At 36.1% G+C, this 26,742-nt stretch overlaps 1 protein-coding gene across 1 annotated transcript in view; it reads right to left on the reverse strand.

Annotated features, from left to right (window-relative positions):
- LOC150090935 (cytochrome P450 20A1-like) overlaps window positions 1-26,742 on the reverse strand; it is a 197,488-nt gene that overhangs the window by 161,590 nt on the left and 9,156 nt on the right. Inside the window, exons 2-3 of the mRNA XM_090380742.1 lie at window positions 21,921-21,970; window positions 2,935-3,104 (exon numbers count right to left, since the gene is read on the reverse strand). Of these exons, the coding sequence (XP_090236868.1) occupies window positions 2,935-3,104; window positions 21,921-21,970 (220 nt within the window). The remainder of the gene's footprint in view (window positions 1-2,934; window positions 3,105-21,920; window positions 21,971-26,742) is intronic.

The raw sequence follows: 26,742 nt of genomic DNA on the forward strand, positions 1-26,742 counted from the left end.
ATTAAACTTATCACAACAGTAAGTCTAAATAAATGAAAAGGATATCTACAGCTAAGGTAGCATATTATTTATTTTGTATATGATAGTGGTTGCACATCAGGAAAGAGATAGGCAAAGACAATAAAAATGGGTGATTAACATATTCTCTGTCACAGGGATATATATTCCCCCCCCCTTCTTTTGGTTCAGTTTTCTCCTTTTCACTTAAAACTGCCATTTAATGCTTTTTCATCAATCTGAAATTTTATGCCCTTACAAAATATCTTATTTCGTAGTCACCTGCTTTATCTAAATGTGGCCCTGGATGTATTTCAAGCAAATGGATATTTTAGCATCACTAGACTTTTAGCATTAGTATTAGTAGAGGCATTTGATGCAAGAAAGCAAGCTTATGCAGCATCAGCCAAAAAAAAAAAATAAAATAAAATAAAATAAAAATAAATAAATAAAAAATAACCACTTCCACTTCACCCCTCTGTTCGTTCGAAATACCTGTCCAGCTGAGCCTTAAACTTATTTAGGCTATCAACTTCCACAACAAGGAATGGAAATCTTTTCCACCAACGAACCACCCGCTGGCTAAAGGCAAATTTCCTCACATCTATCCTACATCTGTCCTTCCTCAATTTGAATTTATGCCCTCTCGGGTGATTATTCTGAGCAAGAGGAAGAATCACATCAGCATTGAGCATGTTCAAACCATTCAAGGCTTTATACACCTCTATCAGATCACCTCGCTGGTGCCTAGTCTCCAGACACTGTAATTTGCAAAACTTAAGCCTTTCTTCGTAAGAGCACCCCTTTGTTCCATTCACTAATCTTGTTGCCCTTCTCTGTACTCGTTCCAGCATCTCTACATCCTTCTTGAAATGAGGCCTCCAGACCTGTATACAGTACTCTAGGTGTGGCCTGACCATTGCCTTATACAAGGGAATAATCACCTCCTTATCCCTGCTAGAAAAATTCCTATATATCATCGACAATACACCATGAGCTACTCGTGCAGCCTGTCTGCACTGCTCAGAAAACTTCATATATGCCTGCACAACCACTCCCAGGTCCCTTTCATTCTCTACCACTGTCAGTGTAGCACAACAGAGTTGATACGCTGCTCTGGGGTTGCTGTTTCCCATATGTAGTACTTTACATTTGTCAATGTTAAACTTCATTTGACACCTCTCAGCCCATCTGCTCAACCTTTCCAGATCCTGTTGCAGTAGCATAGTATCAGCAGTGTCCTTGACAACCCTGCCAACCTTCGTATATTCTGCAAACTTGGACATTAAGCTTGATATACCATCATCAATATCATTTATAAATACAGAAAACAATAATGGACCCAACACTGAACCCTGAGGGACTCCACTAATAACATTAGTCCACGATGAGCAGTGTCCATTGATTACCACTCTCTGTCTTCTCCCCCTCAACCACCCCTTTATCCATAGCAGCAATCTGCCTCCAATGCCACACTGCTCCAATTTGTGCAGCAGTCTTCCATGTGCAACAGTATCAAAAACCTTTCTAAGATCCAAGTATATAATATCAAAGTTATTCCCTGCATCCAGTTCTTTTGTGACTGCATCATAGTATCCAATCAAATTGGTCAGGCAAGACTTCCCCTTAACAAAACCATGCTGTGTCTGAGCTATAACTGAAGTCTTGTCTAGATGATTCTGCAGTGCTTCTTTAACCAGTGCCTCCATTAATTTTCCAGGAACAGAAGTTAAACTAACAGGTCTATAATTACTTCTGTCGCCCTTTGATCCTCCTTTGTGAATTGGGGTCACATTTGCACATCTACAGTCCATGGGTACTTCCCCTGAGTCCAAGGAAGCTCTCATAATTATGGCTAAGGGTTTGCTTACTTCCTTTGCTGCCTCCTTTAATATAACTGGATAGATCCCATCCACCCCAGGTGCCTTTCTTGTATTTATCTTCAACAATTTCTCCTCCACTTTACTCTCAGTTATTACAAGATTCTCTAGCTTACTGCCAGAGTTGAATACACCTCTGGCATTCCCTCACTGAATAACTCCTCATGTGTGAATGTCGATGCAAATATTCATTTAGTTTGTTAGCTACCTGAGCAGGATCATCAACAGTTGACCCATCGATATCAAGTGGACCAATCTGATTCATCCCCTTCCTTCTAGAGTTTACATAAGTAAAGAACTCTTTGCTGTTTTTCTTTGCATCCCTTGCCAAAGATTTCTCGTAATCTGCCTAACCTGCCTAAGCTCCTCTGTAACTTGGTTACAGATCACCTTGTATTTATCATAGGCTTCTGTGTCACATGTTAATTTGTATGTATCCCATGCACTTTTCTTCTCTGCCATGTCTCATTAGTTCATCTGACATCCACTTAGGGCTAAACCTTGAACAATATTTCTTAGTTGGCCTAGTAGTTTCCAAGATAAGTTCTTTGAGTGCTTCCCATTTTGAATTTGCTGTTGGTAACATCATTAGTTCAAAATTGGAAGCATTTTGAACTGTTGACTTTAAAGCACAGTCTAGTGAGAAAAGGAACTGTATGATTCTTGCTTTCATCAATTGACTTTTTTTTATTTTATTTGAAGTATATAATGCCACAGCATTACATACCTCATTATTCACAAGCATAAAAAGAAACTAACAATAACTATGGCATATTACTCTGTGCAAAATATGACAGCGAGTCTGGCTAAATGGCAGCTTTGATGCTCATGAGAGTTAAAAAACTACATAAATCATTACCTCAGCATTTGGTAAGTCAGTGTCTGACTGACCAAATCCAGAAAAAAGAAATCAGCTTTCCATAAAATCATAAAAGGTAGACATTTTCCAACAAATTAATAAAAAAAACTATAAAAAACAGTTACATAAATTTACATATAAAAGGCAGTTATGATCACTTCAATAAGTTTTTAAAAAATTAATAAATTGAAAACAAACCTGGTTTGTCAAAGACATGTAAGTGCTGCTCAAACAAGCTAGGTGATGCTAAGCTGATGACTAATTTTGTTCCCATCCAGAACGATGCCAGTGGTCCATACTGTTCATGAAGCGCTACGAGGAATGGATGCAATCCTCCTGCACGAATGACATCTGGCAAATTTCCATCTCTGAAAATATACACCAACTGAATCTTTCTGGTCATGAAAAACAAGTTGCATAAAGCAACATTTTCAGTGGAACATAAATAAAGTATATGCAGAAATCTAAAATTTTGGCATTTCATTTAAATATAAGATCAGAATACGCATTTCAACAAATTACTCTGCTATTTTTAATTTATGGCAACTACATGATGCACCACATATCTCAGAAAATTTTCTTACTGCACTTAGAAAGTTATCTTTATTATGATAATGAAAAACAAAAAATATATACAGGTGTATTAGAAAAATTCATTACCACAGGAAAATTTGCTTAATACTTACAATATTTACAGTAGATGCTTGAAATGCATGTCTATAACCTTTTAAATATCTTAATTGGTCTATTTCAGATAAGAGCTCTCCTTGGAGGGGGGGGGTTAAACAGCCATGCAGATTGAATATACCAAGGAAATCAATCTCGAGAAAAGTCATCCAAAAATTATAAAAGCTTTATAAAAATACCTGACTAATGCAATGAGCAATTTGGTTAATACAGCATTCAAGACATGAAATCATAAATACTAAGAACTAGAATAGAAACATTAACTTGGAATGTACATGGGAAACTGATACAGAAGGAGAATATTACAATATAATAAGACCAAGACTTACAATGTGAAATGAAAGAGCTATAAATAGAAAAGAAAATGAATACAAGGCTAACCAATCCATAGCAAATGCAGCTATTGTTAGTGACATGTCTCTCAATGTGAACAAAATAACATGAAATATTATACAACCGAATTGAAAAATCAGAAATGAAGCCAAAACACATGCAGTTTAAATTTTACTTTTATTGCCAGCAATTATGATCAGTTTTCAATATGACAGGAACTTTATGGCTCACATTTACCACCTTTTAATATTAATTTAACTTTTTTTTTTATATATATATGAAAACCACAAACACGAGAAGTATTAGAACCTATAGTAGAGAACCTATAGAACAATATTAGTACCATGCATGGGTTGGAGGTGAGAAGACAAAAGAAGATATTTGTCAATTGTAAGTTTCAGGAAATACGTATGAAGGAAGGTTGTTCCAGAAAATGGAAGTTGAATGAATAAACAAGATGAAAAGTTGGTTCTGTGAGTTTGAAGTTGGACAGTAAATGAATGTTGGCTGGTGGTGGCACGTGTTTGCACTGTTTTGAAAGAGAGAGCGGGAATTATAGAAGCCAATTCAGAAGAACAATGCCCATGGAAGTAACTGTAGAAAAGGCATGCAGCAGAAACAGAACGTTTATGAGACAGAGTGGAGAGACTCTGTTAGAGATGAGTCATTAATTAACCTAATTGCCCTCTTATGAATGGAATGTAGAAGCCTGAGAGAGGTTTTGGGGGCACTGCCCCATATGTGGGAACAATATTCCGTGGTAGGGCGGATTTGGGATTTGTACAGAGTGAGCAGCTGTTTGGAAGAAAAGTAATGATGAGAGCAAAAGAGAAAACCCAGTTTTTTAGATGCAGAGGAAACAATATTTGTAATGTGCTTGTGCCAAGAGAGATTAGAAGTCAGGGTAATCCCTAAAAGAGATATATTATCTAGCCTAGAAATCGGAGTGCCACCAAAGATAAGCATAGGAGCAGAAGAATCCTTTTTGCAAGACATAAGATAGGACTGAGATATAAGATGAGATCAACTGTTGTCTTTGCCCCACTGGAGAATTACCTGGAGATCAGCATTTAAGGAATTGGTAGCAGATATTCGAGAAATTTAAACTGATTGAGAAGGACAAGGTTTCTCAAATTGGAAAGTAGAAAAGTAGGGGCATTACAGTTTTTTAGATGCAGAGGAAGCAATATTTGTAATGTGCTTGTGCCAAGAGAGATTAGAAGTCAGGGTAATCCCTAAAAGAGATATATTATCTAGCCTAGAAATCAGAGTGCCACCAAAGATAAGCATAGGAGCAGAAGAATCCTTTTTGCGAGATATAAGATAGGACTGAGATCAACTGTTGTCTTTGCCCCACTGGAGAATTACCTAGAGATCAGCATTTAAGGAATTGGATCTGATTGAGAAGGACAAGGTTTCTCAAACTGGAAAGTAGAAAAGTAGGGGCATTAATGACATCAATTCTGCAAATACGAACATTTATTCATTAGTATTAGCCATATAGTGTAAGGAAGTCACAGGCTTTTGCTGCACTGGCCAAAAAAAAAAGTAGATAAGAAAATAACCTATTTTAAATTAACTTATATTAAAGTTATTTCATAAATGTAATTTTTTTTTTATTAGAATCTCAGCATAAAATTCCTTTATGTAGTTAGAAATATTGTAAAATAATAAAAGGAGTTTACCTCAATATAGTACATAGAACACTTCCGTATGATACTCTCTCTAGAAATTAAAACGAAAAACTCGAAAACTTACATGTAAGTTTTCGATTTTTTCGTTTTAATTTCTAGAGAGAGTATCATACGGAAGTGTTCTATGTACTATATTGAGGTAAACTCCTCTTATTATTTTACAAATATTAATATCAACATAGAATGTACAGCTCTGATTCATACTATCTAAGTAGTTAGAAAATATATTTGTGCCAGACAAAAATAAGTGAGGGGGGGGGTATGTTGATTCTGGAAACTGCTGGATAGCACACATACTTCCAAAGGCGCCTCCGTAGCCAGGTGAGAAGGAGCAGCAGTGCATAGCACATGCTTCTTGATTCGACCTGGGTTCGAGCCCATCACCACTAAATACGGAGGATGCGGAAAGGTCAGGGAATCACCACCGCATATTCCCTGAGCAATATGGCCTTAGTTGCTAATGCTCCTAAAAAAAAAAAAAAAAAAAACCAAAGCATACTTCCAACATAGCAGTTGGTATGCTGCAGAAAAAAGCTGGGCACCCTTGAATTAATAGAAATATAGAAAAAAAAAAAAAAAAAAAAAAGAAATACAAAAATATATAGTAGCATGGAAACAGAAAAAAAAAAAAAAAAAAAAGAAGAAGAAAGGAATAATAAGAATTGATAACTATACTTTAATCTACAGTGGTGTTAATAATGCTGAAAGAGCAAAAGAGGTAGAAGAAATGTTGATACATAATATTTATCACTATAAATATAAATAAAAGAATTTTTAAAATAACAATAAAAACAAAACAAGGAAAGAATCTAAACAGTGATGAGAGCATGCTGATAGATGTTTATGCAAATCATCAGTTCAAAATAATGTGCACATATTACATGACACTGTTAGCCAGTGGGCAGGAGCAGCAGTGCGTAGCACACGCTACCGGGGTTCAAGCCCATGACCACCAAATACGGAGGATGCGGAAAGGTCAGGGAATGACCACTGCATATCCCCGGAGCAATATGGCCTTAGCTGCTAATGCTCCTAAAAAAACAAAATAAATAATAACATCAAGAAACTGCACAAAATAAGGCACTTTATAATCTGTAACTAAATAATATTTTTGTCCTTATTGCAGATCGTAGCTATACCATGGCTTAATGTTTTTAGTCTCTATTTGATTGGTCTTTGTTTTCTTGTACTTACTTGGGCAAGACCTAAACAATCCAGCCTGTGTATTTTAAGATATATTGCACAGTCGCTTGAACATTCTGCACTTAATAATGAATACTGATTAACTTTTTGAACTGATCATTATAAGCAACTCGGGCATTTAGCTATGACATCTGATATGATTGCATCTCCTGTGGATGTTTTAATATATATAAAGCAATGAACATATCTAGTTTTGCCTATTTTTGAGAAATCAATCATCCTCAAATTCTAAAGCAAATTCACATATGCATGCATATAACTATCCCTACATACCATAAGAGATGATGATCAGAATGAACCCCCTCGAAACACAATGATCCAAAGCTGAAATCAACATTGATGTAGATACACAGCTGAAATCAGCTGTGTATCTACATCAATCTAATTTAAAGACCAAAGTTGGCACATTACTATGTGGTATGGAAAGGCAATAACACTGAAATTTCCTTATATCTGCGATGTCACACAGATATAAGGAATGCAGAACTAGAATTTGGGGAGTAGAATGTGTATAGGAAGGATAGACAGGATAGGAAAGGAGGAGGGGTTATATTAGTTAAGAAACACATAAAATCCAAGGAAGTGAAGCCAGTCGACATTGCTGGAAGTGCAGTGTCGAGTCAGTTTGGTATGACATAAGCACTGGGAAAGCAAAATTGAGAGGAGTGTGTTATAGGCCTAATGACTCTGATGAGTATAATAAGAAACTGTACAGGGAAATAAAGTGGGCCAGTAAATCAGAGAGTCTTATAATGGGGGATTTTAATTTCCCAGATACTGACTGGAATTTGTGGGTTGGTCACGCTCACACACTAACAAGGCTTTTGTGGATTTAATGGATGATTGTTTTCTACATCAGCATCTGCAGATAAAAACCACTAGGTGGCAGTAATCACAGTGTGCTGAAGTGGGATTTACTCAAAGAGGTAACTACCATCAGGAGTAAAGGGAAAGGCTTTTGCTTTTGTAAAGGCGACTATGGTGGTCTGAGACTGTATTTAAATTCTATATGGTGGGGCCAACTGATGATGTTACCAACAGCAAATTCAAAATGGGAAGCATTCAAAGAATTAATCTTGGAAGCTACTAGGTTTACATACCAACTAAGAAATATTGTTCAAGGTTTAGGCCTAAATGAATGTCAGATGAACTAATGAGACAAATGGCAGAGAAGAAAAATGCATGGGATATATATAAAATAATGGATGACATGGAAGCTTATGATAGATATAAGCTGGTCTGTAACCAAGTCACAAAGGAGATTAGGTAGGCAAAGGCAGATTATGAGAAATCCTTGGCAAAGGATGCAAAGAAAAACAACAAAAAGTTCTTTACCTCTGTAAACTCTAGAAGGAAAGGGATGAATCAGATTGGTCCATTGGATATTGATGGTTCAACTGTTGATGATCCTGCTCAGGTGGCCAACAAACTAAATGAGTATTTTGCATCTACATTCACACATAAGTTATTCAGGGAGGGGAATGCCAAGGGTGAGTTAAACTCTGGCAGTGAGCTAGATGATTTTGTAATAACTGAGAGTAAAGTGGAGGAGAAAGTTCTTTACCTCTGTAAACTCTAGAAGGAAAGGGATGAATCAGATTGGTCCATTGGATATTGATGGTTCAACTGTTGATGATCCTGCTCAGGTGGCCAACAAACTAAATGAGTATTTTGCATCTACATTCACACATAAGTTATTCAGGGAGGGGAATGCCAGGGGTGAGTTAAACTCTGGCAGTGAGCTAGATGATTTTGTATTAACTGAGAGTAAAGTGGAGGAGAAAGTTCTTTACCTCTGTAAACTCTAGAAGGAAAGGGATGAATCAGATTGGTCCATTGGATATTGATGGTTCAACTGTTGATGATCCTGCTCAGGTGGCCAACAAACTAAATGAGTATTTTGCATCTACATTCACACATAAGTTATTCAGGGAGGGGAATGCCAGGGGTGAGTTAAACTCTGGCAGTGAGCTAGATGATTTTGTAATAACTGAGAGTAAAGTGGAGGAGAAATTGTTGAAGATAAACATAAAAAAGGCACCTGGGGTGGACGGGATCTATCCAGTTATATTAAAGGAGGCAGCAAAGGAACTAAGCAAACCCTTAGCCATAATTATAAGAGCTTCTTTGGACTCAGGGGAGGTACGCATGGACTGGAGATGTGCAAATGTGATCCCAGTTCACAAAGGAGGATCAAAGGGTGACACAAGTAATTATAGACCTGTTAGTTTAATTTCTGTTCCAGGAAATTAATGGAAGCACTGCTTAAAGAAGCACTGCAGGATCATCTAGACAAGACTTCAGTTATAGTTGATTAAGGGCAAGTCTTGTCAGACCAATTTGATTGGATACTATGATGTAGTCACAAAGGAACTGGATGCAAAGAATAATTTTGATATCATATATTTGGATCTTAGAAAGGTTTTTGATACTGTTACACATGGAAGACTGCTGAACAAATTGGAGCAGTGTGGCATTGGAGGCAAGTTGCTACTATGGATAAAGGGATCGTTGATTGGGAGAAAACAGAGAGTGGTAATCAATGGACACTGCTCATCGGGGAGTAATGTTATTAGTGGAGTCCCTTAGGGTTCAGTATTGAGTCCATTGTTGTTTTCTGTATTTATAAATGAAATTGATGATGGTATATCAAGCTTACTGTCCAAGTTTGCAGACGATATGAAGTTGGCAGGGTTGTTAAGGACACTAATGACAGTACACTGCTGCAACCAGATCTAGAAAAGTTGAGCAGATGGGCTGAGAGGTGGCAAATGACGTTTAACATTGACAAATATAAAGTACTACATATGGGAAGCAGTAACCCCAGAGTGACATATCAACTCTGTGGTACTACACTGACAGTGGAAGAGAACAAAAAGGACCTGGGGGTAGTTGTGCAGGCAGATATGAAGTTTTCTGAGCAGTGCAGATGGTCTGCAAGAGTAGCTCATAGTGTCTTGTCAATGATATACAGGAATTTTTCTAGCACGGATAAGGAAGTGATTATCCCCCAGTATAAGGCAAAGGTCAGGCCTCACCTTGAGTACTGTATACAGGTCTGGAGGCCTCATTTTAAGAAGGATGTAGAGCTGTTGGAACGAGTACAGAGAAGGGCAACAAGATTAGTGAATAGAACAAAGGGTTAAATTTTGCAAATTACAGTGTCTGGAGACTAGGTACCTGCGAAGTGAGGTGTATAAAGCCTTGAATGGTTTTAGCATGCTCAATGTTGATGGGATTCTTCCTCTTGCTCAGAATAATCACCTGAGAGGGCATAAATTCAAATTGAGGAAAGACAGATGTAGGATAGATGTGTGGAAGTTTGCCTTTAGCCAGCGGGTAGTTGGTTGGTGGAACAGACCTCCATCCTCTTTTGTGGAAGTTGACAGCCTAAATAAATCTAAGGCTGAGCTGGATAGGTATTTGGAACGAATGGAGGGGTGAAATGGAAGCATTTTTTTTTTTTTTTTTTTTGGCTGATGCTGCATAAGCTTGCTTTCTTGCATCATATGCTAATGCTAACACATGAAGACAGCACATTTTTTGCCAACACCTGAAGCAGACTTTTCCAATATATGATAAAGTATTATAGTCATCCTCTCAGGAGATGACACTCAATATAATCAGCATTTCTCTGACAACAGACTGATTCGTTACACTAGCAGGTTGTTAAGTTCTGAAAATGTGTTACTTTCTTACAGACATTTGTTCAAGCCTTTTTTTAACTTTGCACTTGCTTGTGTGTGACATTGTCCTTATTTCTTCTTCCTTGCTTTTGTAAAGGTTGTTTATCTAAATTTTGCCATCTTCATCAGATATCTAAATCCAAGAAGGGTAAGATACAACAGACCCAAGCTCAAAGTAATTAATTCAGTGGTCAAATTTGTTAGAGTAACTGATGTCATGTGATATGAAAAAAAATGTTTATTCAAGGAATATAGCAATGATATTTTGGTTGATGTTTTTTCAGAAATTTATTTTTTTTATAAAGTTACAAAAATTAAAATTTTTTTTTTTTCTTTTCATTCATACAGTCTTTTCTTCTTTTCATTTCTTCAATGAAAAGAAGAAATGAAACGCTTTTATATTACAGAACCATTTTATTTGAAATATAAAAATGATTACTCACGTTATAGATCACACATTCATTAAAACTGTCCAAAAAGCAATGCCTGCCTTTGAGGAAAGCTAGTTGTAGAATATTTGTGTGGAACTTTGCCTTTAGCCAGCAGGTGGGTGATTGCTGGAACAAACTTCCATCTGTCATTGTGGAAGTTGACAACTTAAATAAATTCAAGGCTGAACTAGCCAAAAATTTGGAGTGGGTGGATGGGTGAAATGGGAAGGAGTTTTTTTTTTTTTTTTTTGGCTGATGCTCTATAAGCTTGCTTTCTTGCATCATATGCCTCTACCAATGTTAATTTACTGAGTAAAGGGTTGGATTTACACATGAAGTCTTAAGACAAAGCACGTGACGAGGCTCTAAAATATGAAATCATAAATTTTTATTATCGCAAAAGGAAATAGATGGGCTGCAGGCTCTGACTGGGCTTTAACCTTTTCAACAGCTGATCAACAGGTATCTCTGCCATATGCCAAGACTTTCACCTGTCACTACCACAGCATGCTTTAGAGTTTGATCAAATAGAACCTCTAATTGCTTTTTCTTACCTTCACAAAATTCAACCACTGAATTGATTTGTATTAATCAGGACAAATGATGCAAAAAAGTGAACCGATTCCGCATCAGCCACATAAAAAAAAAATCATAATAAATAAATAAACCAACCCAGGATCAATAACAATTTTCCTATTGCTAGTAACTCTTCAATTCCACCTTGAACTTTGTCAGACTCTACCTTAACAACCTCAGGAGGAAACTTATTACATGATCAACGGGACACTACCTAAAGGTGAATTTCATGAGATTCAATCTGTAGCTTCCCATTTGAGGGCAGTTGTTCCAGTTTCATCTTCCATTATGAATATACCTCTCCCATTCATTCATTCATTATATTTATCTCTTTAAGGATCTTAAACACCTCTACAAGGTCAACTCTGAGGTGTCTAATCTCCAGCTCTGCAGTCCATATCTTCTAAAACACCCCTCAGAGAGACAACTCTTAGCACTGTCAACCAATCAAGTTGCCCTTCTTTGGACCTCTCTAGAAGTTCTACATGTCATTCTTTTGGGTGAGGCCTCCAGAACTGAATGCATATTTCAAATGTGGTGTCACCAACATTTTGGTGAGACTATATGTGGTTATGTGTCACACAGAATCTAATATAATGAAAGTTCACTCAGAACTTTCATATACTTTAAAAAATAAATTGTTAACTTATCTTAATGTACTTGCTTACTACCATTTCTTATACTGTGCTTCAATGGGCAAAATTTTATAATTTTATCAGGCCGGACCGAAAAATAATTCTGCCCAACTAATACCCAAACCCAAAGGCTACTGATGCTACCCAATCTGTAACTGGTCCATGGCCAAGCTGGGCTGAAGCACAAAGACCAGGCCCACTGAGCCTGTCAAGACCTCTTAACTTTGGCTACAGAGTGGTGTACCCTTCCATACAAACCACCAATTCTATTAGGATTTTTTCTACATCAGAGCTGTATCACATGATTAACAAAGTTAAAACTCCCCCAATGTTTGTTCTAAAAAGTCATAACAATTCCTACTCTCACTTTTTTTTCCATGTGCTTTAAAGAATTAACAAATGAATGAGGGAATTACCTCAATAATGACTTGCAGAATGCTTCAGTGTTGACACTCTCCATTATTCAAATGAATGTAAAAAATAACTTAGATGAATTCTCTGCACCCGAAGAAAAAAAAATCAATGATTCAACGTACCCAGAATCAAAGGTCTAAGGGCCCCAAACACGACCCCAAAATATATCAAACCACCAACCAATATCAATGAGCAAAAGAAGACATTAGGTCCATTAATAAAACTGAATGTGAAAATGATATAAAAATTTTCTTTTTACAGTGCACTCCCGCTAATCCGAACGTCCGCCTAATCCGAACACGTTTCGGTCAGCGGAGAGGAAATTTTTTAGTTTGCAAAATATATGTTAAATACGTTAAATTTAAATGGTATTAATGGTACAAAGACATTTAGAATTCCACAAAAAATTGTATTTTATTGTAGTACTGTACTAATACAAAATTAATAAATCAGTGTTTGACATGGCCTATTAAAACTACAGATCAATACTTATACACCAAAACAGGAACAAAAGCCATTTTTCAGAAGTAACAAACTCTGTTAATTTCTTTTGACGTAATGATGAAAATCGATTAGAAGATGCTATGTTTTGCCACTGGTTACACTCTCCCACAGCTCAGCAACCCAATATACAACATCTTTTAAGTTCACTTGTTTCATTTTCTCATGTAAAGAAAGTGAATTAGTGTTATCTTCTATCAAGGACCTCAGATATTTCTTTCTGTATGCAAGCTTGCAAGCTTTTTTTTTGACATTTGTAATGAACTGGAAGATTGTTAATGTTCATATTTTTAAAAGCGCTCTCGGCTTCGCTGATTTAATGATCATCATCAAAGGTAGCTTGGGATTTCCTGAAGCATTACTTCAAGCTATCAACGTCACTCACTCCTTATTCATTTTAAAATCTGGGGTACGTTATTAGGCTAATCCGAAATTCTGCTAATCCGAACAGGGCTCGGTCCCAATTAGTTCGGACTAGCGGGAGTCCAGTGTACTTTCTTGAAGCAGAGAAGGCTTTTCGATATCAGTCTTGATCACAGGATAGTAAGGCATGAAAAAGCATTTGGTTTTATTAATGGACTTAATGTCTTCTTTCTCTTGTGGATATTGGTTGGTGGTCTGATGTGTTTTGGGGTCAGGTCTGGAGCTCTTAGACCTTTGATTCTGGGTGCATTGAATCGTCAGAGTTATTTTTACATTCACTTGAATAACATAGAGTGTCAGCACCAAAGCATTTACAAGATATTATTGAGATAATTCCTCTCATTCATTTGTTAATTGATATATAACATAGAACATATTGAGCCATACTGTTCTGGCATTTATTAATTACATTTAAGGACCTAACATATAAATGAAATTAATATTGACTCATTCCACATTTGTGCTAAAGGTTTAGCAGACACTAATTGCATGACAACAGTCTTAGATCACAACTGGTATACATTAATTTACAGAATTTTGTAGAATTATTCCATATACCATGAAGCCTCTGCATCAGCTTCTCTGATTTCTCTGCACTTATAAGGTGCTGAAAGTTTTGTGTATTTATAACACGTGATCCTTGACCATACTGTGGAATTACAAATTTTAGGTACCATTCTAAACATTGTGCTGTAACTATAAATAAATGCAGAAGTGGAATATAAAGATATAATGATCATTAGTAGAGGCATATGATGCAAGAAAGCAAGCTTATATAGCACCAGCTATATAAGCTTGCTTTCTTGAAGGAACACACTAACCTATATTTCATTATATTCCTAAGAAAAATAAAGAGAACTAAATGTTGATTTATGAAATGCAGGCTATTTGTATGTGCAACATAAATAAACAAATATTCATCCAACACAAACTGAAGGAAAAGTGTCTCAACTGGGGAACCATGCAAATACAAACTAATCTAAGGCTACAATATGTAACGTTAATTTGGTACATTGCGTATGTGACTGAAGTAAAGTGTGATGAAAAATACAGTCCAGTGATGTGAAAACTATGGTTGTTGTTGTTTTGATTTTTAGGAGCATTAGCAACTAAGGCCATATTTCTCCGGGAATATGTGGTAGTCATTCCCTGACCTTTCCGCATCCTCCGTATTTGGTGGTGATGGGCTCGAACTCCGGTCTAATCAAGAAGCGTGTGCTACGCACTGCTGCTCCTTCCCACCTGGCTACGGAGGCGCCGAAAACTATGGTATTGATGTTCCAAGTGGAATATCTGTAATCATTATGTACAAAAACCAATCCAGGATCATTATTAATTTGTCCATTGCTAGTAACATTCTGCCCGAAGGATGAATTTTATGAGATGTAATCTGTTGCTTCCCAATTTTATATTTTTTCCCAGCTGTTCTAATTTCGTCTTCCATCATGAATATACCTCATTCATTCATTCTATTTATCCCTTTAAGGATCTTGAACACCTCTACCAGATCAAGCTTATTTAAATTATTTAAAAATGAACATGGAGTTTCAAATATTTAAAGGTGAATCAATGAAAGGTTAAATAAATTCTCAACTCACCCCTTGAAAGTACTACACACCTGAGGTACTTTCAAGTTGAACATCCATGAAAAACAAAATGGAATCAACACTTCCATTACTTAAAGCAGTTTGGCACACCTGCAAAATAAGCCAAGCTGCACTAAAATTTCTTTCACTGCTTGCAACGGTACACAAAGTTCATGTTTGGCAATTCTCGATAGAAACTTGAATTCCTGTTCATGGTTTCTCCACCAATCAAGTAATTCATTATGTTCAACACGACCTATGTCAATATGCATATATTTCTCAATTTCATCTTGACTTTTTGCCTCTTCTGTTATGCCTTCGAGCATACTGAAATCTAAAATCTTTGGCTTCTTTCTTATACAACCCCAGGGGCTCACATCTGGGGAGTATGGGCTTGGCACAGCCAGGGTCCTGAGCTGGATATCATCATTCTTCTCTTCCTTGGTGATTTCCTTTTAATTTTGACTGTCTCTCTCTCAGGGTAACTTGGGAATTTTTTTTTTTTGCTGGTGCAGCATAAACCTCAAGCTTCCTTGCACCATATAGCTAATAATAATATATGTTGGTCACTATTACTCACACTTCCAAACCACTGTAGCCGCAGAAGTTCGAAATCCTTCATCATGTTTAAACTTTTCTATTAAATTTTGGACAACACCCTTTGTTTCTTCTTGTTCTTCACTTAAAAGCATTCTTAATTGGTAAAATTTGGCCACAAGAAAACAGTGACTATGTGCTTTGAATTTTTCATTCAGAATCTCACAAGCACAATTTTTTTAATTCAGCCAATTCATGAGTGCCCAAAACCAACGCATTCAAGCGATTCAGTAAATTAAATATTATTGGCAGAACAAGTGGAAGTGTTGCATATGTATCTGCTTCAAGTTGCAGTGAAGCTTCTTTGACCGGTGCAAGGAAATTCACCAACATCTGTAGGGTCTCATGTTGAATGTGATGCATTCTACCTTCTTCTTCTTTGCATTCTATTAGAATATTTTCAATATCTTCATAATTAGCATTATATGACCCAACCATACCCAAATGTTATCTGTGATTATGATTTGTGCTACCAGGCTTGAACCCATGCAAACCTCTAATGTTTACTCTTGTACTTCATCACCTAATTATATGATCAATAAGTTGTGCATTATAATCTGTAATTTAATGTAATCCTATATGCTAAATGCTACTGAATGATATCCAAGCAACTGCCTTGTATATGTGACAACATATACAAGACAACTGCTTGGATATCATTCAGCTGGATAACATTTGCTTGTGTTCAGGCACTTGTAGCTGCATAACACTTGCTTGTGTTCAGCTTTCTAAAAATTTTTCTGGGCACAGCATGTCAGTCCTTGTTATTTATCTTCTGATCAGTTTAAGTTAAATTTATTATGTACTGACTCTGTTACTTGTTAATTTATCTATATTTGTGACTGTATATTCTTTTTGCAGTAAAAGAAAAATAAGAACATAAGCTTAAATAAATTGCCTTGCAAAGTCTTATTGCTGACATGTTTATTTATTTCAATTACCACTGTTAGCATAAGGCTTGCTTTCTCTCATACAGTAGCACACTATTCTATCCACAGAGCCTTTGTCACTGGTGGCACCATGTAGCATTTTTTTTTAATCCAGTGAAAGTCCACTATAACAAAAAATGCTGAGAAAATCAAAAAAAAAAAAAAAAAAAAATCCTGCCTCAAATTATTTTTTATTACATCCAAATTATAAGTTAAAAAGTGCATAAATTCTAAATAAATCAAGAAATTCTCTTGTGTACTCATTTCTAATCTTCATCCATTAATGAAAGCTGTAAAATTACACAAAGTAAGTTTACACCTTTCCATTTTTTACATTCCAATAAGTTTTGTCCTAAATGCACCTTGCATTTTTTTATGGAAAGCAATTTTCAATTTTATCAAGTATCCTACTTTCCCAAGTGCACAGGGTATTCCAAAACAAACATGTCCACTATTTCAACTAACAGTTACTATTAATCCACAAAATTGAAAACTAAGAGGAAAGTCAAGTTACACTACACTGATACTTTCCATGCTTCAAACATCCTTCTCAATCATATAAAATTATAAACATGGTAGCATATACCAATCAACATCAAAAAGTGGCTAAAATTAAACAAGACATGTGTGTTTGCAAAACGCATGTGCCAGAAAAAAAATTGTTATTGCTGCAGTTTAACAATATCTGTGTGTAGAACCATATGTCTATGAAGTGGTTTTAATCCACATGGATGAATAACCAAATTTTTTGTCAAGCAAACATCACTGGCAACTGACTAATTCAGGCATAGTGAAAAGATAGTCACTATGCCTGAATTATGTCTGTAAAAATGTCTCTGCCCTCTCCAATCCAGCTGACTCAATCCCATAATTTTTTAATTTGGTTCATAAAAGTCATAGGTCAAACCAGCAATGAATGTATTAAAGTAAAAAGTTTCTTCCTTTTTTTTTTTTTTTTCATTCATTATAACTGGAAGGTTCCCAATATTTATTAAATTAAAAGTATATTAACAACCAGAGGAATAACCTGGATGCCAATTCACTGTAGTCTCCAAATGGAGTTAAAGACTTAAGAATAACCAAATATACAGTAGACTGTCGAAATAATGGCACCCTAATTAACAGCACATTGAGATCGAATGTATACGTACAGCACTGTCTTGCAGTGGCAAAAAAAGAAAACGGCAAAGCAAGTGATTACTGTATTTATTTACATTTGCCATTTTCAAAGTGAATTCTGTACTGATATCATGGATTATACTGCTGTTTTACATTTATTTTAAATTAAAAACCCCTCACTATGGCTCCTAAAGTTAATAAACCTCATACAGAGAAGAAAAGAAGAACAACATTAAAACTTAGTGACAAACTTGATATAATCCAAACTATTACATTAGGGTTACTCTGAATGTTAATTCATATACCCATGTGTATTATGTCTGTAAATTGCATGTGTTCTCTGCACGATTTCCTGTTTTGCTGGATAAAAAAACCCCAGTTTCTGGAGAAAAACCTTGCTATCTACAACTGAGATCCACTAACTCAGCCACTGAGTGAAAAAAGTCTCCAAAAAAGTTCCTTGCGTCATCGACGGGATTCAAACCCGGCCCTTTTCCACCCGGTGTGGGGAGAACAATGAAGATACCACTGTCCTCCCCACTACCATGCAAACTAAACATGATATAATAAAGAAAATAGAACAGGGCATAAGCAGAAGTGTATTAATGGCAGAATATAACATTGGATCATCAGCATGTTCATGCTTTTTTATGTGCAGTTAATAAAATTGCATTCTTAATCTCTTTACTTCATATTTGGCCTCATTATTTCTGCATTAAATACATTAAAATAAAACTTTCTGGATAATAATGGAAAAATCGAAATAACAGCATCCTGAGCTGGATATCATCATTCTTCTCTTTCTTGATGATTTCCTTCTACTTTTATCTCTCTCTCTCTCTCTCTCTCTCTCTCTCTCTCTCTCTCTCTCTCACAGGGTAACTCAGAATTTTTTTTTTTTTTTTTTGGCTGGTGCAGCATAAGCTTCAGGCTTCCTCGCACCATATGGCTAATAATAATAATAATATTTACAAAAACAAAAAATAATCATGTGGTGAGTATCTGACAGATACAAAAAAGTGGCATTCTGACAAACATCAAACAAAAACTAATACTGAAAGAGCAGCTGTAACAGCACTGTTTATCAAAATTGTAAAGGGGGATTGTACTAGAAGCTACACGGACAGTCAAGGTCATACTTGTTTACTCTTAAAAATATCGGAAGAAATACCACTCGTGCATCTCACAGATATACTGCATCCTCCGAAGGGTTAATACATTTCAGATACCCACTGTCAGAAAAATGCCACTGTTTAAAAAATAAAATAAATAAAAAAAGTTTTGTTTATACTCTGGCACTACCACTAGGTTAGAACAGTTTATAATTAATCTTTTGAGAAACAACTCTTTTACCATATACAACAATCATGTGGGCTTGAACCACAGTCCACTCAAATGTGTGCTTCTGCACTTTTAAGCCTGACTATTTAGCTACTTTTGGCAATTATTTCTGAGTAATAATCTGCCACTTACTTTGAAACAAAGTGGCAGTATCTGAACAGTCTCATCTGAAAACTCTATACTTTTCAGAAACAGCGGTTTCTGAAAAGTACAGACATTTCGGATACTGTTTATATCACAGTTAAGTGACAAATCATCAATCAAAACTGGGCTCTTAGAATCTAAAACAATGGACTGCGTGCATACAGGGTATACACCCTGTACGCATGAAAGATGTTTTATGTGAAAACATCTTTGACGAAAATCAGAACCATTTTAAAATTGAACGGCTGGAACCGAGTCATGAACGATGTAATGTTTTATGTTTACGCCCACTACTTACTGTACCAAATCAACTTTAGTGACATTAGCATCATACTTCGTTCCAAAACATTTAGTATGAACGATGTAATTTTTTATGTCCACTACTTAATCCACTCGCTACTTAATCTACCGAATCAACATTTGAAGAGGTTAGAGGAATCTAAGCCAACAGCCTAATTACCCATCTGATTGTAGCCATTTGTTGAATAGTATGATTACAACAATACAAGTATTTGTATCGTTGCAATCCACAATTTCGTTACATTCCACTGTTAGGTGCCACTATACATGTTTACACATCAATAATTTCCTGAGCAGTGAAGGGGACTGAATGCCACACTGCTAATGCCTTTGTGTTCAACAATGCCGAAATCAAATGTAGAGTGTTCTTGAAAGTATCAAGCAAGCCAACCTAACAAAATAATGATGGAGACAGAAATGAGTGTGCGAGAACAACAAAGATTATTGAGATTGCATAAAAGACAAAGAGAAAATCAAGCACTGGATTTAGCAGTGTCTTCACCAGCAATGCCACTCCATCTAACAATAATGTACAATGGAACATTTCTCCAATTGCAGAGCAAATGAGTTTAAATGATCAAGCTCCTTTTATTTACGCTACTATTTACATAACAACACACATTAAGAGTTTGAAAGGACATTTATGAAAAATTATTTCTGTTGTTCTGTAAGCTACATTTGTGATTGTCTATGGTTTGAAAACAGCACAAAGAAACCAGCTGTGAAAGATGCACCATTGATACGTACTGCATTCCCGATATTGACTTCGGCTGTATCCTTGTGTGTAAAAGCTGCAGAGGATCACTTAAGAACAGCACCATTCAGCATCTTTCTCCTTGCTTACTATTAATACAAATAAGGTGCCAGAGACACGCATACAGACAATACGGTATTCTGGGGCAGGTGATCAGTATGCTTCAGTCAATATGATGGTCCATTGCTTGCCAAGGAAGAATGATTGAAACAGGCACGTTGATCACTGGCCCAGAATGCCGTATTGCCCATATGCATGTCTCAGGTGCCTTATTTGCACATATGATATGCAAGAAAATACACAAGTCCAGGTATTTGATTGGATTAATAAGAAAGCAAGTTGTTAAAGCATAGCTTCAATATTTGGTTGACATGCCTCTCTATCGATTGTATCAAATCACGATAGATCAGTCATCCTTTGATGAGTGGAAATTTCACATGGAAATTAATTTGGCTAAAGAAGACATAAGTGAAGTGGTTCTGATCGAGGATCGTCGAACATCAAACGTCTACAACAGTAGAGCAACTATAAATATCTTATAATCGCCCCAGGAGAAACTAACTAACCACAGAGCTCTGTTTGACTAGCGCAAAGAAACTGCCCTTTCCCAGCATTTATCTTGGACAATTCAGAACGTTCGGAGAGAATTTACGTACGGTTCCATTCATGATGGCAACGAGTGAGCTCAGATGATCAGACGGACACAGTGTAACTCCATATCATTTCCTTTATGTAGCAATGAAGATAATGAGACTGAGAACTAGAGACTCTTTGGCGATGGCTTTCAAATACATAGGTAAACATACAAAACTGACGTGCAAGCAAGTTAAATCCAAAGAATACACAGTTGTATAGAAGCAATTTGGCCTTCCTAAGGACAATTCCAAATTCGTCAAATAACATCATTCCCGTGTCACAAAATCATGACAAATTAATTGGATTTACTTAGTCCGAAATTTATTTTGGGATAACTTTATGTAGTCGTCCCGGAGTATAAAATGGTGCATACCAAGCACACGTGGTAGATTGTTTTATGTGAAACAACCTTGGCTTGGAATAGGTTAGCGAAATCCAAGCCAATAGCCTAATTACCCAAATGAGTAATTAGGCTATTGGCTAATATAATAGTTCGCTACTTACTCTACCAAATCAACATTAGTAACTGTATTAACATCATTACGAAGTTACGTAATTTGCATCATTTCCATTGCACATTTTTGTGACAAATTTGGTAGGGTAAGTAGCAGGCATGAACTGGCCATACAGTCATTTTCACTTCACATTTTTTGTGACCGATCAGATTTACTCAGTTGAGGTGCCCCCATGGATGGTTCACATCAAAAACTGAATAGTACCATTATTCAACTTGAGCTTTATCTTTTAACAGTTGGGAGCTCACCTTACTATTCTCACAAGGGCTGGAAAACTATATTATAAAAGCCAGTTCCTTAAACAGACTAGTAAAACAAAGTAAAAAGTAATCTTCCCTGAAATCCATGTGGAACAAATGCCTCCCACCCTATCTAACACCCATGACCAGCCATCTACCCCGGTGGGGGGGGGGCTCACATCTGGTGAGTATGGGCTTGGCACACCCAGGGTACTGAGCTGGATATTACCATTCTTCTCTTTCTTGGTGATTCTTTTCTACTTTCTCTCTCTCTCTCTCTCTCTCTCTCTCTCAGGGCAACTCGGGAATTTGTTTTGGCTGGTGCAACATAAGTCTCAGGTTTCTTTGCACCATATGCCTAATAATAATAATAATAACAGCTTCAACATAAAATAATCTTATTAAAACCACACTGAAGAGAACTTCCCTTATTAAACTTACTTTGGATCAGATGGATCCAGCCCAGAAACTGTTGTCTGTCGGCTTGAACCCTGCAGATAAGCAAGAAAAAAAAAAGTATGGTCATAATCTTGATACAGGCCTATATTCCCTTTTAAAAGTTAATAACAATAGTGTAAAATACTACTTTTATTTTACATTTTCTTTGTTCACATTTAAATAAATTTATAGTCTCAAACCTGCAAAGAGTGGGGCTTAACTCTTGCCAGATTTTTTGAAAACTAATACTGAGTGGCTCTGCTGGTAGTACAGTGCACACATCATCATATACTGTAAAAAGACTGCATTATTTTCTGATGGAGATGCAAAGCTACATTCTAACAGGCATTTAGAGAATGTCTACTTTCGTGAAGCACCAATTTCTCTAAGCATTAAGCCAGAGAAAGAGCTGGAGGAAGTGGGGGGCTTCATGTTGGCATTATATGAATACAAGATTAATAAAATTAACCATATTAATAATATAACCTTGAGATAATTGCAGTAAGTTCCCAACGTCAATCCAACTTATGCTATGATATGACTAATAGTTGACAAACTTTTCTATAATTAGATTTATATGTTTATATAATTTTAAACTAAATCATATAAATTATTAAAGCAAATTGCAGTTTTAGTCTTTTTTTTTTTTTTTTTTTTCTTGTAACTACAGAATGTTTTGGAAACTTTACCATGGCTGCTGCTTTGACATCTATGGAAAAATTTCCCAACGTGAGTAATATACTAAACTACAAAGCTAACTCAAGAAACAACTTCATGCAATGAAGCAACTTTGGACATCGCATTCAGAAATAAAAATAACAATAAAATAACTGCAAGTTTTCCAAGTTCACTTAATGTTACAGCATGAAAAACTGTAGATGCCAGTCAATTAGGGACATATGGTACAGAGCTTGATTCATATAAGAAAACACCCTACTGATTGAAATTATAGCAAGTATACAAACCCGTAGTATATAATTACAGATAACCACATACAGAATTATTGTGTGTGCATGTGCACATGTGATTATATATAATTACATATAACCATATATTATTAATTTATTTATTTATGCATCAGCATGCAAAATTATTAATTTTGTGTGCTGAATATAGACTGTCTGATGAATCTACTGAATATAGACAGTCTGATGAATCTATGACCAGGATACTTTGGATTATACCTCATCAGCTGTTAAAGTAAAGCACCACATTTCGCTAAACAGCAAGCATTAGTGAGGGAGTTGGGTCTAGCCAAATCCTGTGCAGAGTTCCAGACATCTCTAAAAGATGGGCTTGGGTCCTGGAGCAGGATATTATCATTCTTCTCTTTCTTGATAATTCCCTTCTACTTCTGACTCTTGTTTTCTTTCTCTCTCTCAATAATATAATGGATCACAGATGCAATGGCACCTCCATAGCCAGGTGGGCAGAAGCATCAGTGAGTAGCACACGCTTCTTGATTAGACCGGGGTTTGAGCCCGTGACCACCAAATATGGAAGATATGGAACGGTCAGGTAATGACCAGTGCATATCCCCGGAGCAATATGGCCTAAGTTGCTAATGTTCCTAAAAACCAAATAACAAACAGATGCAAGACTTCAAATAGTTAAAAAGATGTCATTATGCATGTTTTATTATTATTATTAGCCATATGGTGCCAGGAAGCCTGAGGCTTATTCTGCACCAGCCAAAAAAAAAAAAAAAAAATTCTGAATTACCCCAAGAGAGAGAGAGAGAGGTAGAAGGGAATCACCAAGGAAGAGACAAATGATGATATCCAGCACAGGACCCTGGGTGTGCCAAGCCCATACTCACTAGATGTGAGCCCCTGTGGTACTGTTTTGATTTTATGGACTTTATGTAGAAAATGGTATTTTGCCACAATATAGAAGAGTGTAGTCTTCATACGTAGTTCACATAAACTTTGAAAGTTGTTGCTTTGCAATAGGAATTTACAACCATCAATTCCTTTAATATGAACAATATTGTCAACACTGTTCATATTAAAGATGCCTACACCTAGAGAAAGTGAAGATCAGGATTAGAGAAGAATGAAGAATGACCATAAAACTGTGATGTCTGTGGGAGCTTAAAGATGCTAGGTTTCCTTCTGGATTTGCAAGGTGGTGTCGCTAAATTCCCTTGCATTCTCTGCCTCTGGACAGTAGGTAACTAGAACATACTACAGAAGAGAACTGGCTAGCAGAAATGAGCTGCAGCTTGGCACACACACACACACACAAGGCAGTAAACAGTCCCTTTGTTCCAAGAAATAAAGTCTTGCATCCACCATTCCATATCAAGCTGAGATTGGCTAAACAATTGGTTAAAGCATTCAATTCTCAAGTTGACACTTTCAAGTATATACAATCTATGTTTCCAAAATTGTTCAGTGCAAAAATTAAAGTTAGTATATTTAATAATCCACAAATAAAACAGGTGATTCAAAAGCACTGCAAGACAAAAATGCGTAATGCTGAGTGAAATGCCTAGCAGTCATTTTGTGCTGTAGCAAATGGCTTTTTTGGTAATATTAAGAGAGAAAATTACAAAGAACTAGCTGACACGTTGAAGAATGCCAATCAAGCTCCATTACTCATTCTCACCTGGATTTTTTTACACCAAATCTCAGCCATGTCAGTGAAATGCATGGTTCAAGATTCCAACAACAGTCAATGGAGAAGAGGTACCAAGAAAGGTTGGATAAATCTATGATGGGTGGCTTCATCTAATCCTTGGTTTGGGATGATCAAACTGACCACAAAAGACAAAAACACTCAAATGTACATTTTAAGGAAATTTTTTTCGATTAACCCAAGGTGGGTTTCTACTTCTGAAACTGTTCATTTCTTAGATTCTTGTGCAGCAAAGATTAATACTCTATTCTGTATATAAATTAAACAATGTTAATAAATCTGATATAGTATTATTATTACATGTTTACCATTCTTTCATTTCTGGACAAATCATTGTTAGTACGAAAAAATTAAGATAGTATTCAGAATCAGCATACCCATAAACACCAAAAAATGCAGTGAAAAAAAAAATCCACATTTCTTAAGAGAATTTTAAAATTTCTTGAAAATTTGTTATATGATGTATTTTGACAATCCACCCAAAATTTTGTCATTGATCAACATCCCACCCATTTTGTTCCTTATCTCTGCATTGATGGTAAACGTAATGATGAAACAAAGAGAGTCATAGAGGAGGGGGGGGGGAGATGTATATATTAAGCATGAGCTTAACCAAGACCATCCAAAACTGATTAAATCTGTTATTAGCTTTCAAAGAGAAATGGCATGTCCAGAGCTTACTAGCTGCCAAGTAGGAAGCATGTGATGAAATGTCATTAATGTAGGATAGAATACAATTATAAAATAGAATTTGGTTCCCCATTCCTTCAAAGAGAAGTGTGCTAAGAATCCAGTTAAATCCTGCAGGTGATTACAGTGATCTCAGACAGTTTGTTATACAATGGGACCAACTGATGATAATACCAACAACAAATTCTAAATGGGAAGTATTCGGGGAAGTAATCATAGAGGCCACTTCATGTAGAGTTACCATCCGTCCTTTTTCAACCGGATTTGTCCGGATGGATTTTTATAAATTTGTCTAAATGTCCGGATTTTTATATTATATGCCATTTTTTTATGCAAGCTCGACAAAAACTACCGAGTTACGTTATACAGAATAGGAGACGATTCTTCAATTCGAATTTCCGTGTTGACAATTAGGTGGAAAACCCCGACGATGCTCAGTTCAGTGCATTGAGATTGTTATTAATCCATGCCTGCTTCAGAATTTACACACACATAAATTTTATATAGTCTAGCAATACAATATTTTGGTTTAGAGAGTAGATAATGTGTGAAGATCAGATGATGTGCTAGAAAAAGATATATAAATTACAAAAATTCCAGCATGTCAAATAAATATTGACAGTTGGAGGGACTGTTTTCCTCTAAGTGCCTAAAAGGAAGTGCATGTTTACAGAAGAGATGAAAAAAAAATTTCCATGTTTTGTATCTGGCCGAGAGGAATGGGAAGCTGAATGTAAAGTTTGCAGAATGGGGACATATGTTTCAGTAGCCAATAAAGCGGTTGGTGATTTGAAGCATCACATTGAAACTGAGAAGCACAAGAAAGCAGTTCAAGGTGAGGACTCTTCGGGAAAGGTTACAGATTTTTTTTTGTCAAAGCTGTCGGTAAAGAATATGATTTGGCTGCTGCAGAGGGTACCTTTGCTTTTCACACTGTTATTATTATTATTAGCTATATGGTGCAAGGAAGCCTGAGGCTTATGCTGCACCAGCCAAAAAAATAAAATTCCTGAGCTGCCCAGAGAGAGTGAGAGAGAGAGAGAGAGAGAGAGAGAGAGAGAGACAAAAGGGAATCACCAAGAAAGAGAAGAATGATGATATCCAGCTCAGGACCCTGGGTGTGCCATGCCCATACTCACCATTTAAACATCATAGTAGTTACAAATCAATGGAATGCACAACTGTCATGTTAAAAAATGTATTTTTTGATTCTGAGATAGCAAAAAGATTTTCTTGTGCTAGAACCAAGGCAGAAGCCATTGTAAACTTTGTACTTGCAAATCATTCTCTTAATATTACTGTAAAAACTTTAAAAGAAAATAAAATTGCATACTCTGGGGTCTCAACTGATGGAAGTAATCATGGTTCTGAAAAAATCTTCCCATTAATTATTCAGTATTTTGATGTAAATGAAGGAGGGTTACAAACAAAATTAATTGAATTACAGAAGATGCCTAATGAGACTGCAGATACCATTGCTACGTATGTTAAAGAA

The sequence above is a fragment of the Mastigoproctus giganteus genome, chromosome 1 (assembly GCF_048544385.1).
Source record: "Mastigoproctus giganteus isolate SK-2022 chromosome 1, ASM4854438v1, whole genome shotgun sequence".
Lineage (NCBI taxonomy): Eukaryota > Metazoa > Arthropoda > Arachnida > Uropygi > Thelyphonidae > Mastigoproctus > Mastigoproctus giganteus.